Below are 17659 nucleotides of genomic sequence, written 5' to 3' on the forward strand. Positions count from 1 at the left end.
GGCTATAGTACTCTTGCCTCCCTCTGAATGTGCGAGTGACAAGGTCAAAGATAGTTATGCCAGCTTGGATGATGCCCAGTTTAACAAGGTCCATCCCAGTTATTGGATATCTGGGAACCAATCATGGATGCACAAGACAAATACATATATATATAGAGAGAGAGAGAGAGAGAGAGAGAGAGAGAGCGAGGTTGATTACATGTTTTTAGAAAAGTGGTTCCAAGACAACATATCTGAGGTGCAAACACAAGCCTGGTGTCATGAGCCTGACAAACTGTTCCTGGAAGAATCATCAAACAAATCATGTTGTTACAAGTCAAGATGAAAGAACACACTTTTCGATGTGACAAAAGTGTCACATTGACTTACTCATGAGTTGCACATAGCCTGAGCTGAGTCCCTCAGCTGACTTCAAACTCCAATGTGGATTAGCTCTTTGGCAAATAATATCTAAAGGACAGCCTGTGAACAAAATGTTGTATTGGTTTCTGTATCAAAAAAACTATTGTTTTTGTGATTCTCTTTTACACTCTGTCACGCAGATGATCATTCACCTAAGTCAGAGCTGAAATTGGATTACCTTTTTTATCTATGAAATTGCAAAAACAGACTTGGCAAAACTAAGCCTTCACCACTGACTTAGAACTTGGCCTGACCTTGGCCTTCAAAAGTATGTGTTTTGACTTGGACTGGCATGAAATGCCTTACACTTGTAAAATATGACTTTAAGTCATAAATAGCACCTTGGTTTGGATCTAAACCATGGAAAAACATATTCATACAAGTGTGTCACAATTCCATTTATTCATCAGATGTTAAGATGTCAAAAGGCAGGTTTAGAATTTAGGAAGGAAGTTTAAAACGTGTAACAAAAACAAAACAAAAAAACAAAACAAAAGAAAAACAGATTCTGTATGGCCTCTTCCATCAATATCGTACAATCTGCGAGAGGAGGGGGTTTGCGCGTGCGCAGAACCCCACACTTCCGGATCATTGAGTTTAACTACCAGTTCAGCATCCGGGACTTTGAGTTGTACGTAGTTTCTTATTCCCCACCGTAACTTCGCTCTATTTACGTGCAGTTCGAGCAAAGAAACACGTATAGTATATTGGTGAATTGTAATCACCTACGCGCAACGTGCATAGTCGTTCGGCGGCTCGCCATTTGTCTGTAGCACGTATAGAGCAGGAAACTTATAGCAGTGGAGTGAAGTTGGTGAAACTATATTGCAAACCAAGCAAAGAAATGATTTTGTAGCCCTGTTTGCAGGGTCTGTTTTACATTTGCGTACGTTGCTGCAGAGTTTGAGGTAATCCTTTTCTTTAAATCCCCGAAATAGTGCGACATTACAGTGTAAATTTGTTGTGTAATATTAGGCTAGGTTGGTTTCGTTGCTCAGTTCGCTAGCCATGTTGGCCTTGTTTTTTGTGCTACACATTAATGTTCTGTGTGCAGTGTGCAGCTCCACAACAAATATTGTAACATTAATTTCATAATGTAAGTTCTTGGTATACGTAGCACAAAGCAATGAAATCGCGATTAATGTAGCTAATATAGTCCAGTTAACTGTTCGCTTAGAAATTAGCTTGCTGTTAAGGACTCCTTTCAGATTTACCTTACTTCTGTGCGGGTTAGCATATACAGCTAGCCGTTCTGAATCCTCGTTTGTAAACACCGTGGCGCGCGATTGTTAGTCTGTAGCTAGTTAGCTTAGCTGTCCTTTCACTTGGTTAGCAATGCCGTGGTTCACCTAATTAACCAGATTAGTGTTGTAGCAGGTAACGGTTTAGCGCATTATGCATTGAAATGCTTTTTCTGCAGTGGTTCTTGAAACGTGGTGTTGAAAGTCGTAATCAACCTTACTAGCGTCTTGTTTAGTTCTCAGAAACGTGTTTGTCAATTGGCTTGCTGATTTATGCAATGGGATCTCTTCCGTTGGTAGCTGAATCGTTAGTCTAGTTTCAGTTTAAAACAATACGAACGTTTAAAGGAATTATTGATTGTATAACTGTAATATACAAATACAAGTTGATAATGCATCCTGACGTGACTGTAGTGCCTGTTCCTCATTTTTTACGCAATTAATGTAATTCAGTATGAAGATCCGATCGTCTTATATCAACGTTGATTCCAAGCGCAGAGTTAAGCTTGTTTCCACGCTTTATTGAGCGTGAGTAAATCCGGAAAGGCTGTCTTTGTCACGGCTTGTTACTAATGCTGCATGGCCTTTGTTTTTTTTTCTCTCCCCAGAAGAAGGTGCCATGGCAGCCACATTCCCTTACAGAGGTGTTCCCCCTGGAATGCCACCAGGGGTACCTCCACCCGCTCCAGTGCCAGACTACATGTCTGAAGAGAAACTGCAAGAGAAAGGTGCGTTATCCTTAATGCCAGTTTAATTGGGTATTCCATATATGTGCTAGTCCTTTCCTAAACTAATTCTTGGATATAAATTGCAGCTCGTAAATGGCAGCAGCTACAGGCAAAACGCTACTCTGAGAAGAGAAAGTTTGGCTTTGTGGATGCTCAGAAGGAGGACATGCCACCTGAGCATGTGCGAAAGATCATCAGGGACCACGGTGACATGACCAACAGGAAGTTCCGTCATGACAAGAGAGTCTATCTTGGGTAAGTCACCCAGTTTGGTTCTCCCTGTGCCCATGTTTTGTACTCTCGCCTGTGCATAGATTTGATATTCTTTACAATAAATTCAGTAACAGTTAAGTCTTACTGTGCTGTGTCTTTGTTTGACTAGATGTTTGAACACATGTTATCGTGATTCTCTCTAATCCTGTTTAGTGCACTGAAGTACATGCCTCACGCTGTGCTGAAGTTGCTGGAGAATATGCCCATGCCCTGGGAGCAGATCAGAGACGTCCCAGTGCTCTACCACATCACAGGAGCCATCTCCTTCGTCAATGAGATTCCATGGGTCATCGAACCTGTCTACATTGCGCAGTGGGGGTAAGACATCATGCTCTTAAACCAACATGTCATACTCCCGGGTTGGTTCTGCAAATGCATCTTGAGAAATACTTACATATTTCTTTTATTATTTCTAACAGGACCATGTGGATCATGATGCGTCGTGAGAAGAGGGACAGACGTCATTTTAAGCGCATGCGCTTCCCACCCTTTGATGATGAAGAGCCTCCTTTGGATTATGCTGATAACATCCTGGACGTGGAGCCCCTGGAGGCCATCCAGATGGAGCTGGACCCAGAGGAGGATGTCTCTGTGGTGGACTGGCTGTATGAGCACCAGCCCTTGAAGGACAACACAAAGTGAGTTCCAGTCAGAATAAAGAAAAAAATGTCTGATCCTCCCACTATACAGTTTAAGGTTTTAATTTTTCTCTTTATAGGTATGTGAATGGTGCCACATACCGACGTTGGCAGTTCACCTTGCCCATGATGTCCACTCTGTACCGTCTGGCCAATCAGCTGTTAACTGACCTGGTGGACGACAACTACTTCTACCTGTTTGACCTGAAAGCTTTCTTCACCTCAAAGGCTCTGAACATGGCAATTCCTGGAGGGCCCAAGTTTGAGCCCTTGGTTAGAGACATCAATCTCCAGTAAGATACACTTTCCTCATACCTACTTAATGATAATCTAGCACAACTTTTCTTGGGGTATTGTGTGGTAACTCCTTTGTCATAATGTATTACAGGGATGAAGACTGGAATGAGTTTAATGACATCAACAAGATCATCATCAGACAGCCAATCAGGACAGAGTATAAGATTGCATTCCCGTACCTGTACAACAACCTGCCTCACCATGTGCATCTCACTTGGTAAGAATTCGGTTAACTTTTGCCTAAGCTTACAACACAGTAAACTGATTTGTGCAGACGGTGGATTTTTTTTTTTTCCCCTAAACAGAACAATACATTTTTATCTCTGCAGGTACCACACACCCAACGTGGTTTTCATTAAGACTGAGGATCCTGATCTGCCTGCCTTCTACTTTGATCCTCTGATCAACCCCATCTCTCACCGACACTCTGTCAAAGTAAGGATGCACTGTGCTAAAGCCTGCTATTTTTCATCCTTGTTATATGCTGTTAAACGGCACACTTGTCACAGATAATTACAATTAATTTTTCCTCCAACCCAGTCAGTGGTCAGATTTCTGCCCTTGCTCACCATTGTAGCTGTTATTGATGAGTGCATGATGTATGGGTGGTTTTTGTTATAGAGTCAGGAGCCCCTCCCTGATGATGATGAGGAATTTGAGCTGCCGGAGTACGTGGAGCCCTTCCTCAAAGAAACCCCCCTGTACACCGACAACACAGCCAATGGCATTGCTTTGCTCTGGGCTCCTCGGCCTTTCAATCTGCGTTCAGGGAGAACACGACGTGCCATCGACATACCTCTCATCAAAAACTGGTTAGCATTTCACACCTACTCTCCCTCCTCCACCATGTGAATGAGAAGTTTATGAATATGACTTGAATTGTATCTACATCTAAACGTCTTTAAGTGATGGCTTATAAATTGAGAGGCGTGTGTCTGTCTTATCCAGGTACCGTGAGCACTGTCCTGCTGGCCAGCCGGTGAAAGTCCGCGTGTCTTACCAGAAGCTTCTGAAGTACTATGTGCTCAATGCTCTCAAACACAGACCACCCAAAGCACAGAAGAAGAGGTGAGTTTGGATATTAATGACTGTATGAAACCTTCTTTGTTACTGAGGCTCTTCACTTGAAGGATCTGAGAGTAGTTTGTCAGGTGCTTTGTGTTTTAATTCACCTCTTCTCTCTGTAGGTACCTGTTCCGCTCCTTTAAGGCCACCAAGTTCTTCCAATCGACTAAGCTGGATTGGGTGGAGGTTGGGCTGCAGGTGTGTCGTCAGGGGTACAACATGCTTAACCTGTTGATTCACAGAAAGAACCTCAACTATCTTCACTTGGACTACAACTTTAACCTGAAGCCTGTCAAGACCCTCACCACAAAGGTAAAACTGTCCAGAAACACTGATTACACCGCATTATAATGAACAGTGCCTGTGTCATTGTCAATTCAGTACAATTTGGAGGTTGAATATTGAGAGCATTGTAACAAATTTCAAATGTTCTCCTCCCAGGAGCGTAAGAAGTCCCGATTCGGGAACGCGTTCCACTTGTGTAGAGAGGTTCTCCGTCTGAGCAAACTGGTGGTGGACAGCCATGTCCAGTACAGACTGGGAAACGTTGATGCCTTCCAGGTACAGCTCACCCACAAACTAACACTATGTATCAGCACTGTGATTTTATCTGTCTATGCAGAGAAAATGTAGCTCGTCCTGCATGCTGGTTTTCAGTTATTGTCTTGTTTGACCCTCAGTTGGCAGACGGACTTCAGTACATCTTCGCCCACGTGGGTCAGCTGACTGGCATGTACCGTTACAAGTACAAACTCATGAGGCAGATCAGGATGTGCAAAGACTTGAAGCATCTCATCTACTACCGCTTCAACACAGTGAGTGATGTTCCCACTTGATCTTTCTAACGATACTTCTGACCCCAGCAGTCTAATTTGTCTAACTCGTGAATGTTCAGATAAGTTTTAGCCCTGGTGTAAAGTGTAGCGGTTATGTTCTCAGGGGCCAGTCGGGAAGGGTCCGGGCTGTGGTTTCTGGGCTCCAGGCTGGAGAGTCTGGCTGTTTTTCATGAGAGGTATCACCCCTCTGCTGGAGAGATGGCTAGGCAACCTGCTCGCCAGGCAGTTCGAAGGTAAAGTCCAGACACTCAGCAGTGCTTTCAAAAATTCTGATCACATGCTGTAGGGATCTAGTTTCAAGACAAAGTAGTACAACTCATTATGATTCTTCCTTTCAGGCCGACACTCTAAGGGTGTGGCAAAAACGGTCACCAAGCAGCGCGTGGAGTCTCACTTTGACCTGGAGCTCCGAGCTGCGGTGATGCACGACATCCTGGACATGATGCCTGAGGGTATCAAGCAAAACAAAGCCAGGACCATCCTGCAGCATCTCAGCGAGTCCTGGAGGTGCTGGAAGGCCAACATTCCCTGGAAGGTAAGTTTTTAAAAGCCATACAGCAGTCTTTGTCAAACGGACTCTAATACACACTGGATGTTTTGACAGTGTCTTAATTTGGAACTTTTAGGACTTAATGGCCGTTAATTTTTTTTTTCAGGTTCCAGGACTTCCAACCCCCATCGAGAACATGATCCTTCGCTACGTGAAGGCCAAAGCTGACTGGTGGACGAACACAGCCCACTACAACCGTGAGCGAATCAGGCGAGGTGCAACAGTGGACAAGACTGTCTGCAAGAAGAACCTGGGTCGCCTCACTCGACTCTACCTGAAGGCTGAACAGGAGAGACAGCACAATTACCTGAAGGTACACTAGTCTAAAGGGCATGCACAGGAAGATTCCTGATGCTACACACCCTGTTTTCCTCCATTATTTCATGAAGGCAAAGCCTGAAAGCACAACTGAGAATGTATGTGTTTACCCTCCAGGATGGTCCATACATTACAGCAGAGGAGGCCGTGGCCATTTACACCACCACTGTGCACTGGCTGGAGAGCCGTCGTTTCTCCCCTATCCCTTTCCCTCCGCTCTCCTACAAACACGACACCAAACTGCTCATCCTTGCTCTGGAGAGGCTCAAGGAAGCCTATAGGTACAGACAGTCTCCTTACACCTTTGTCTTGATCATCTTTTAACTGCTTTTCTCCATATGACGCTCAATCATGCTTATTTTTGAATTGTAGCGTGAAGTCCAGGTTGAACCAATCGCAGCGAGAGGAGCTGGGTCTGATTGAACAGGCCTATGACAACCCTCACGAAGCTTTGTCCAGGATCAAACGTCATTTATTAACCCAGAGAGCCTTCAAAGAGGTGAATACACTCTCCACCTTCCTCTCTATTTATGATTCTTTCCCTTTCATCTGAACCTGCTCGATGTTTGTCCTCGCTATATTTGTTTCAGTTAGTGCTTTGTCATTTTATTTAGGTTGGCATAGAGTTCATGGACCTCTACAGTCACCTGGTGCCAGTGTACGACGTGGAGCCCTTGGAGAAGATTACTGACGCCTACCTGGACCAGTACCTCTGGTACGAGGCGGACAAACGCAGGCTCTTTCCTCCCTGGATCAAACCGGCCGACACAGAACCGCCACCTTTGCTTGTCTACAAATGGTGCCAAGGTAACACAAAAACCTACCTACTTGGCAGTTAGTTTGTCTCTTGCTATTGTTTGGGCATTTCTGAAGAACGCTCAGTAGAAATGACTCTGAGCCTCCGTGTTGTGTTCATTTCAAAGGCATCAACAATCTTCAGGATGTGTGGGACACCACGGAAGGTGAATGCAACGTCATGTTGGAGTCACGATTTGAGAAGATGTACGAGAAGATCGACCTCACGCTGCTCAACAGGCTGCTGCGTCTCATCGTTGACCACAACATCGCTGATTACATGACAGCCAAGAACAACGTTGTCATTAACTACAAGGTCTGAGGAAACCCCAGTCTGACCTCACCTAAAAAAAACCTCAAGCAACAATTTGACTTAAACTGAATTCAAAGCTGCATTCTTGCTCTCTTGCCTAACTGTCTCCTGCTTTGTTTGACTGTACAGGACATGAATCACACCAACTCCTACGGCATCATCCGTGGTCTGCAGTTCGCCTCCTTCATTGTGCAGTATTATGGACTGGTGATGGACCTACTGGTCCTGGGTCTGCATCGCGCCAGTGAGATGGCAGGACCACCGCAGATGCCCAACGACTTCTTAAGCTTCCAGGACACAGCCACCGAGAGTGCTCACCCAATACGTCTTTACTGCAGATACATCGACCGCATCCACATCTTCTTCAGGTCTGCTTCTCGGCAGGATTCGATAGACCTCCTAATAGCCATTTTACCTGTGATCGCTCTAATAGTCATTTTACTCATGCCATTCATTCACTTTTTAATATGATCTGAAAGTAATGTATGAAATATATACATACATATGCATGTATGTGTGTGTATATATGTGTGTGTGTCTGTGTGTTGAAGTGTTTTCTTTGTTTCTTTAATAGGTTCTCGGCTGATGATGCCAGGGACTTAATTCAGAGGTACCTGACAGAACATCCTGACCCAAACAATGAGAATATCGTTGGCTACAACAATAAGAAGTGCTGGCCCAGAGATGCTCGCATGAGGCTGATGAAGCATGACGTTAACCTGTAAGTGCCTCTGGCCACTCCCATTCACTGTTACAGGGTATTCTCACAGCGTCTTCCTATGGAGGTAAACATACTGATCACCTGATTCATTTTCCTCCCTAACCGCTCAGGGGCCGTGCCGTGTTCTGGGATATCAAGAACCGTTTGCCTCGTTCGGTGACCACGGTGCAGTGGGAGAACAGCTTCGTGTCCGTGTACAGCAAAGACAATCCCAACCTGCTCTTCAACATGTGCGGTTTCGAGTGTCGCATCCTGCCCAAGTGCCGCACCAGTTACGAGGAGTTCACCCACAAGGACGGCGTGTGGAACCTGCAGAACGAGGCAAGTGCATCCGCACCCGAGATCGTATCACACTGAATCTTTGTTTAAAAAAAAAAAAAAGAGCAAGTGCGAGAGAGCTTAGCACAGAGTTAATGAGCATGTGATTGACAGGTGACGAAGGAAAGGACTGCCCAGTGCTTCCTGCGTGTTGACGACGAGTCCATGCAGAGATTCCACAACAGAGTCCGCCAGATTCTCATGGCGTCTGGATCTACCACCTTTACCAAGGTACGAAAAACAGATTTAGCCTTTTCCCTTAAAAGACCAAAGGTGGGCCGTATAGTTTTTGCCTCATCTGACCGTTTTTACTCCCTCTCAGATTGTCAACAAATGGAACACGGCCCTGATTGGGTTGATGACCTACTTCCGTGAGGCCGTGGTGAACACTCAGGAGCTGCTCGACCTGCTGGTTAAGTGTGAAAACAAGATCCAGACACGTATCAAGATCGGACTGAACTCCAAAATGCCCAGCCGTTTCCCCCCAGTGGTCTTTTACACGCCCAAAGAGTTGGGAGGTCTGGGCATGTTGTCCATGGGCCATGTACTCATCCCACAGTCAGATCTGAGGTGAGATTCTGAACTACGCAAATTTAACCACGTCACAAACTTATTTGAAGTTCGCTCACCTTTAAGGATGTTCTGAGCGTATAGGGATCATAGTACAGTAACTCTTCAATGGAAATCAACTGGGTTAAAATGTTTCTTTTAAGAATATGTGGGTATCTATCTGTGTCTTTCTCTACTCAGGTGGTCTAAACAGACAGATGTGGGCATCACTCATTTCCGTTCTGGTATGAGCCACGAGGAGGATCAGCTGATTCCCAATCTTTACCGTTACATCCAGCCCTGGGAGAGCGAGTTCATCGACTCTCAGAGAGTCTGGGCTGAGTATGCTCTCAAGAGACAGGAGGCCATCGCCCAGAACAGGTACTGTTTTCTCAGTCAGAAAGATGCGTTTTCAACACACAAGCTTGTTTGAAGCATTAATTTCACCATCGTTGGAGGTTAATGGAAGGTGATTGATTCACAGGCGACTGACACTGGAAGATTTGGAAGACTCCTGGGACAGAGGCATTCCCCGTATCAACACGCTCTTCCAGAAGGACAGACACACGCTTGCCTACGACAAAGGCTGGAGAGTCCGAACAGACTTCAAACAGTATCAGGTAAAGAGCCCTCGGAGCAAGGCTAAATGAACTGTCTCACCCACTGACTCATCTACATGTCATATGCTAAATGTAGTAATATAAATGTACTCATACTGATCCACCCCACTGTAATGTGCTCACAGGTACTGAAACAGAACCCGTTCTGGTGGACCCACCAGAGACACGATGGCAAACTGTGGAACCTAAACAACTACCGGACAGACATGATCCAGGCTTTGGGCGGAGTGGAAGGAATCTTGGAGCACACGCTTTTTAAGGGAACGTACTTTCCAACCTGGGAGGGTCTCTTCTGGTGAGCATCAGCCTACCCCTTACCTCTCAGTCAAACTATGAGGTTTTTTTTATATTAAAAGTGATAAGTGTAACACTAAACACAAAGTACAGCACATTAGGATGAAACACTCCTGTCTCAGACACCAGAGGACCTCAGAGCACCACTGGAACCCCATACAGGACTTGACAGAGAGTCACTGAAGCAGCATTATAAGTCTGTCAGTTAGGCCGTTCTGACACTACCGTGTCATTTATGTGCGAACAAGCTACCGAGAGGAACATCAAAGAGCGGAGCTTCCCTCAAGCAGCTTTACAAATCTGTGATGAGACAAAGACTCTCTTCAAGTTTTATTCTGCTTGCTTTGAACCCAGCTAACCATGACGTAGTGTGAAACGCACTGTAGAAAATTGATTTTGTTTATCCCTTGTTATCTTATCGTTATTTCTTTGAGCACTAGTACTGTAATTATCTGCTTCGTTTGGCTCAGGGAGGTATTACCTCAAGTACCTCCAAAGTCCTTGGAGTAGAACTGCGTTTTTACTAATATATAATGGAAATTCTTACTCAAAACCTTTGTCCCTGCCTTGCTCAGGGAAAAGGCCAGTGGCTTTGAGGAGTCCATGAAGTGGAAGAAACTGACCAATGCTCAGAGATCCGGTCTGAATCAGATCCCCAATCGTCGCTTCACGCTCTGGTGGTCTCCCACCATCAACAGAGCCAATGTATGTACACAGAAGCACTGTTTCCTTTGTCCATATCTTTTGTGTGATGTCTGTCTGTGCATAACGCTTTGTTTTTCTTGTTCTGTAATGTTTCCCTTTAGGTGTACGTGGGTTTCCAGGTGCAGCTGGATCTCACTGGAATCTTTATGCATGGCAAAATCCCAACCCTCAAGATTTCTCTGATCCAGATCTTCAGAGCTCACTTGTGGCAGAAGATCCATGAGAGCATTGTCATGGATCTCTGTCAGGTAAAGAAACCCACTTTAGAGCCAAAATGTGCAGTGGCAATAGATAATGCTTCTAATTCATCCACATATTGCTCAAAGAGAGACAGTGGTTCCATTAAAAAAAAAAAGTGTGGGAGTCATCAGCATGTCTCTTTGTGTCATTTGTAGGTGTTTGACCAAGAGCTTGACGCTCTGGAAATAGAGACGGTCCAGAAAGAGACCATTCATCCCAGAAAGTCCTACAAAATGAATTCCTCCTGCGCTGACATTCTTCTCTTTGCCTCCTATAAGTGGAATGTCTCACGGCCATCTCTGCTCGCAGACTCAAAGTATGTTGACAAACACAACAGATTATAGTTGTGTGTGCGTGTGCGTGTGTGCGAGCGCATGTGTGTGTGACAGTGACTGAGAGGGAGAGAGATCCAATTCATCTAATGGGTAAATGTCTCTGTCAGGGACTTGATGGACAGCACCACCACTCAGAAGTACTGGATTGACATTCAGCTCAGGTGGGGAGATTACGACTCCCATGACATTGAGAGATATGCCAGGGCTAAATTCCTTGACTACACCACGGACAACATGAGTATCTACCCATCTCCCACTGGGGTCCTGATTGCCATTGACTTGGCCTACAATCTACACAGGTCAGTGTTTTTTTGCTTGTTTGATTGTTTTTCTTTTTTTTAAACTTTGGAAAAAATTTTGGTAATGAGCAATGTCTCAGCTGTGAACTGGGCAACGCCACCTTAAAGAAGCTGAACATATTTAAGACTGCTGATGTTAATGAGCTGTTGTGTTAACCTGCAGTGCCTATGGAAACTGGTTCCCGGGAAGCAAACCTCTGATCCAACAGGCCATGGCCAAGATCATGAAGGCCAACCCTGCTCTGTATGTGCTGAGGGAGCGCATCCGTAAAGGCCTGCAGCTCTACTCCTCCGAGCCCACCGAGCCCTACCTGTCCTCCCAGAACTACGGAGAGCTCTTCTCCAACCAGATCATCTGGTTTGTGGATGACACCAACGTGTACAGAGTCACCATCCACAAGGTGAGCGATGCCACTTTCATACAAAGCAGTCTGTTTCTGTCTGTCCATATCGCAGGTTTGTGATGTGCACTGAAGAGATGAAAGTGAAGCTCTTTAATAGCCTTGCTGCTTGTTCAATCATATGACTCTTTGACCTCTCCATTCCAGACCTTTGAGGGTAACTTGACCACAAAACCCATCAATGGGGCTATTTTCATCTTCAATCCGAGAACCGGGCAGCTCTTCCTGAAAATCATCCACACATCTGTGTGGGCAGGACAGAAGCGTCTTGGCCAGGTAAGTCAAGGCTCTCTCTCTCTCATGCTCTCTCTCTCTCTCCTTGTGTGTCTGTCCCCTAAGCCTCTGTTAATGCCTACTAATGCTCCTAGACGTGTTCATTCTCTCAAAGGAATTAAGATTATTCTTCCTCTCTGTGTAGCTGGCCAAGTGGAAGACTGCTGAGGAAGTGGCTGCCCTGATCCGATCACTGCCTGTTGAGGAGCAGCCCAAGCAGATCATTGTAACCAGGAAAGGAATGTTGGATCCTCTTGAGGTGAGCCCTCACTGCAGCCACTTCTAATATCACGGCAGTTCATAGTGACTCCGCGATCGAAAGTCAAGTTTGTGTCGCAGTGTTTGTTATGTAGTTACCCTCTTCCGCATCACATTGCAACCCCAGTTGCTTTTGTGTGAAACTTTTTGACATTTTGTGTTTACTTTCCTTCCCCAGGTTCACTTGTTAGATTTCCCTAACATTGTGATCAAGGGCTCTGAGCTGCAGCTGCCTTTCCAGGCCTGTCTGAAGGTTGAGAAGTTTGGTGACCTCATTCTGAAGGCCACAGAGCCACAGATGGTCCTGTTCAATCTCTATGACGACTGGCTCAAGACCATCTCCTCCTACACTGTAATTTCAATTCTTTTACCCTTGGTCTTGATGACATTCATCTAGTTATTCAACTGATCTGAAGGAAATACTCACCCTTTACCGTTAAAACTAAAGTTGTCTTTTTCCGTGGTCAGGCGTTCTCCCGTCTGATCCTGATCCTGAGGGCGTTGCATGTGAATAACGACCGCGCTAAAGTCATCCTGAAACCAGACAAAACCACCATCACAGAACCGCACCACATCTGGCCTACCCTGACAGACGAGGAATGGATCAAGGTGGAGGTGCAACTCAAAGACCTCATCCTGGCTGACTATGGCAAGAAGAACAAGTGAGTGTGGCTCTATGTAACAAAACATATTGTTTTGAGGCAGGTAATGTGAGTATGATCACTAGGGGAAACATTATTTTGAAGTCCTCTGAATTTTGGTTTTGTTTTGTTTTTTGTCTGTGGATAAAAATTGTGTTTCTTTGTCTTTTCAGTGTGAACGTGGCGTCTCTGACTCAGTCTGAGATTAGGGACATCATTTTGGGAATGGAGATCTCTGCTCCGTCCCAGCAGAGACAGCAGATTGCCGAGATTGAGAAACAGACCAAGGAGCAGTCTCAGCTGACCGCCACGCAGACTCGCACCGTCAACAAACACGGCGACGAGATCATCACTTCCACCACCAGCAACTATGAGACCCAGACCTTCTCCTCCAAAACCGAATGGAGAGTCAGGTAACGACCAATCGTCATCTTCAACGTATTTTTAATATACTGTCAATTTTTTTTTTGCAGGAGTTGGCTAAGTCTTTTTTTGTTGTTTGTCTGCAGGGCCATCTCTGCTGCTAATCTGCACTTGCGTACAAACCACATCTACGTGTCATCAGATGACATCAAGGAAACTGGCTACACTTACATTCTGCCTAAGAACGTTCTGAAAAAGTTTATCTGCATCTCTGATCTCCGTGCACAGGTAAGTTTAACTAAGCCTTCAACTTTAATCACTCATCTCTGGTTGTTCACATCTTCATCTTAGCTGCGAATGTTCTTAGACAGATAAATTAATTAATTTAATTTTTTTTTTCTTGTCTATGTGTTTAGATTGCAGGCTACCTGTATGGCACAAGTCCTCCAGACAACCCCCAGGTGAAGGAGATCCGTTGTATAGTAATGGTTCCACAGTGGGGAACACACCAGACCGTTCATCTGCCCAATCAGCTCCCACAGCATGAGTACCTCAAGGTCAGCCTTTTATCAATGCCCTTTCCTGTAAAACATGAATCATGCATGTATTTGCTATTTATCATTGAAAGGTTTTTGTTTCACACGGGGATAGATTCTCCTATGATGACATTCAAATTTTAGGTCATTGCAACAAGGCAGTTACTTCTTGCTCCAGAACTCACCAATATCCTTAACCCCCCCCCTCCCAATTTTTATTCCTGTGTAGGAAATGGAGCCCCTGGGCTGGATCCACACACAGCCCAATGAATCGCCCCAGCTCTCTCCTCAGGACGTCACCACGCACGCGAAGGTTATGGCCGACAACCCTTCCTGGGACGGTGAGAAGACCATCATCATCACCTGCAGGTATTTCATCAGGAAAAATCACTGCATTTGTCATGCTTCAAAAGAACAGATTCTCTTAATGCAGGGCAACTCATTTATAGGAATAGTTATTCTCAAGTCAGATGTCACGGATGTATGAAGTGTCCTTTCAGAGAACAGAAAGGACATTTAACATGGTTCGCGTGGGTCCTTGAAATCCTTGAAAGTTTGTGAATTTGAGAAAAAAAATCAAGGCCTTGAAAGTTTTCGAAAATAGACATAAATAGACATGGGTCATTGAAAGTGCCTGAATTTACATATTTTTTGCAAGAATAGAAGTTGAAGGTTTTTTTTTTTTTTTAACTTAATGTTAGTAAATAGGCTAAGTCCCGCTTTCTGCATGTGTGTCTCCTGCCGTCTGTGCTTCACGTGCCACCTGCCTTGAGAAAGTGCAATAGTCACATGCGTGCATGAGTGATTGAAGTCAAATGATGCAGGTTAAACAGCGGCAAGCAAGCGAGAAACCTAACGCAACAGTAATTAGCCTTGATCCATGTCTCAAAGTATGCTGTGCTGGGTCTTTGAATTTGAGGAAATTGGGCCTGGAAAGTCCTTAAAAAGTCCCTGAATTTAATGTTTAAGATGTGGAAACCCTTATTTAAAATTGCTTATGTAATTTGTTTGGGTTGATCTTAAGGGTATTTTTATTTCTCTTTCTCTCAGTTTCACTCCTGGATCCTGCACGCTGACAGCCTACAAACTGACTCCCAGTGGCTATGAGTGGGGTCGACAGAACACAGACAAAGGGAATAATCCCAAGGGTTACCTGCCCTCGCACTACGAGAGGGTTCAGATGCTGCTGTCTGACCGCTTCCTTGGCTTCTTCATGGTGCCTGGGCAGGTGTCCTGGAACTACAACTTCATGGGTAAGTACAGCCCTTTGCCAGAGTTGTATCACAGATTAGAGATTATCAACAAGTTTTAATAAGTAAATAAACGAATAAAAACGCTGTTTTTGGTTTTTAATACCATGTGTATTTTTCTTTTTTACCAGGTGTTCGTCACGACCCCAACATGAAGTACGACCTTCAGCTCGCCAACCCCAAAGAATTTTACCACGAGGTTCACCGACCATCGCACTTTCTCAACTTTGCCTCCCTGCAAGAAGGCGAGATTTACAACGCAGATCGTGAAGACATGTACGCTTAGCCTGAGCAGTTCGTTCCTGTTTGTTTTCGGCAGGTACCTGATAAGGGCTTGTACAGAGAAGCGTAGTTTGCCCTTTTCACCAAGGCGCTCTGTCGACGTTAGGCTTACCATTGAACCCTAGAAAGTCCAAGTAGAATTGTTTTCTCAAATTATGGTTTAATCAGCAGCTCTCCATGGTTTTGTGAACTGCGATGGCATGGCAATTCTTCAGCATGTTAATTTAATTGACATTACACATTTCTCAAACTGTATTTTTGTGAAACTAATTGTTGTAGTACATATACATCTCTGAGTGGATCTGTGTGAATTTTTGAGGGGAAAGGAAAATCAGTACTTTTTTTTTTTTTTTTTCTTCCCAATTCCTGTCGTACATGAAATTTGTTCTTTTTTATAAGCCAGTAGAAATTTTTCTGCTCCCCGTCACTGTTGTGTATCTGTTGTGTACACTGTAGTTGGGGTTGAAATAAAGAAACATTTTTATAAATGTCTGTGCAGTGTGTCCGTCTGAATGTGAGCTAACTAAAATCTTTTTCCTTATCTACTTATTTCCTATGCTCATACAGTTTAGAACAATTTTTTGTTGTTTTCAACTCTCTTTTTGCAAGTGAGCATTTTTAGACCTAACTATCAGAGAAACGTGCCTAAACCCAAACTAAATAAGAATGAACTGATTGCAGATTACCAATTTAAGTAGTAAAATATAGTAATCCAACTCAATCAGGATCATGCTCAGCGAAATATTTAACTATATAGCGAGCTAAATTGATGAGAAGTATGACTCGTTAGGCTTAGTTCATGCCGAGCTCGCCAATAGGCACGTTTCATTCGATAGTTTCGTCTTCACGAGACGAATTTAACTGCCCATGCTTTCCTGCTCATGAAAGAAGAAAGGGGTGATGCGAAGGCATCAATATCGACTTTTAGCCGGTTTCAGATAACCTCTGCTGCCCATTTCCTGTTAAGAAACATTGTCTTTGTGATGTCTGGGGAGAACTCCAAAAAGTTTAAATTTATGGTGCATGTGGGTCAGTACTGATTATAGTAACTGGCTTAATAGTAATTAACGGCATTTTTCTTTTATAAATGACCCCAAACCACACATACACAAACACACATCATATAAACAATCACCTTGGAAACTCAGTTTGTAGTCAGAAATTTTATTCACTCTAACTGTAATCCCACAGTGTTTATGCATCATACATACATGTATCATATCCCCAGATGAAAACTGAGGAATAAAGTGCAGTGACAGTTTTGATCTCCTCTCATGATTCTCAGCGGTATGTGGAAATTTAATATTTGCATCATCTTGATGAAACAATGTTGGCCTAGAAGCTGGATAAACATTTTGTGTTACATTAAGGTAACAGGGCTTGAAATTTAAATTTTAAAACTTATCCTGCACTGTGGGTTCTAAAACTACAACAGTCCCCAAATCATGTAATTCGTGAATGAGCGTATTTTCTCGACCCCCCCCCCCCCAAAACAAAACAAAACAAACAAACAAAAAACAAACAAACACATTGATATAGTCCAGTCATCGTGCCTCGACTAATGAAAGGAAGACTCAAGGGCACCAGAGTGACCTCAATCATAATCAAAGAAATTTTGTTTTCATTTGGCAGTGAAGAGAGCTGTTTCTATCATTTATGTAGTTCCATTGTATTCCAAAATGTTTTATTGCCGCTTTGTTTCAGTCCGTTAACGGAGATTAACAGACCCTTTTATAATAACTAGTCTGTAAACTGATCGAGCATATCAAATCACTTATCACATTTTTCAGCAGCATACATTTTATAGATAAAGTCCATATGAATCTTTCATTATAAATAACAGTTTTATAACAATGATATTAATAATTGTTTCGAAACTTCAGTGCAGTTCCCTCCACTCGAGACTTAATACCAGTTCTCCCTGTAACCTGTAAAAGTAACCCATTTAAATTTCATGCTCTCATGACATGAAATTGTGAAATGGACTTTATCTTCACGAGGTTTGTTTTCTGTGCCTTGACGAGAAGTCGGTTTCGTTTCAGCATCACCATTGTGGTTTATGACATATTACACCATAGTTACAGTTTCACTCTAAACTAACCTGACATGAACAGTTTT

At 43.9% G+C, this 17659-nt stretch overlaps 1 protein-coding gene across 1 annotated transcript; it reads left to right on the top strand.

The window, feature by feature from the left end:
• Positions 1-1195: 1195 nt before the first annotated feature.
• prpf8 (pre-mRNA processing factor 8) lies at positions 1196-16021 on the top strand. Its single transcript, XM_030776183.1, has 43 exons — positions 1196-1310; positions 2252-2371; positions 2458-2626; positions 2798-2962; positions 3064-3282; positions 3363-3575; positions 3671-3796; positions 3909-4014; positions 4201-4391; positions 4528-4647; positions 4767-4956; positions 5086-5205; positions 5325-5459; positions 5584-5713; positions 5819-6015; positions 6137-6343; positions 6466-6629; positions 6721-6847; positions 6963-7155; positions 7272-7459; positions 7586-7824; positions 8031-8177; positions 8288-8498; positions 8610-8726; positions 8818-9065; positions 9246-9425; positions 9529-9664; positions 9790-9959; positions 10534-10663; positions 10765-10911; positions 11059-11219; positions 11346-11537; positions 11701-11938; positions 12086-12214; positions 12357-12470; positions 12648-12821; positions 12938-13131; positions 13284-13523; positions 13620-13761; positions 13890-14030; positions 14239-14378; positions 15060-15262; positions 15391-16021. Exons 2-43 carry the CDS (start codon positions 2263-2265, stop codon positions 15543-15545), a joined length of 7017 nt encoding a protein of 2338 aa, XP_030632043.1. The 5' UTR covers positions 1196-1310; positions 2252-2262; the 3' UTR covers positions 15546-16021.
• Positions 16022-17659: the final 1638 nt, after the last annotated feature.

Source organism: Chanos chanos, chromosome 6 (genome assembly GCF_902362185.1).
Source record: "Chanos chanos chromosome 6, fChaCha1.1, whole genome shotgun sequence".
NCBI classification, from domain to species: domain Eukaryota; kingdom Metazoa; phylum Chordata; class Actinopteri; order Gonorynchiformes; family Chanidae; genus Chanos; species Chanos chanos.

Excerpts from the sequence above, each read along its gene's own strand:
- prpf8 (XM_030776183.1), top strand. The coding sequence starts at position 2,263 with ATGGCAGCCACATTCCCTTACAGAGGTGTTCCCCCTGGAATGCCACCA. Across the intron at positions 7,460-7,585 it reads ACGTTGTCATTAACTACAAG|GACATGAATCACACCAACTC; the intron begins GTCTGAGGAAAC and ends TTGACTGTACAG. Across the intron at positions 10,912-11,058 it reads TTGTCATGGATCTCTGTCAG|GTGTTTGACCAAGAGCTTGA; the intron begins GTAAAGAAACCC and ends TGTCATTTGTAG.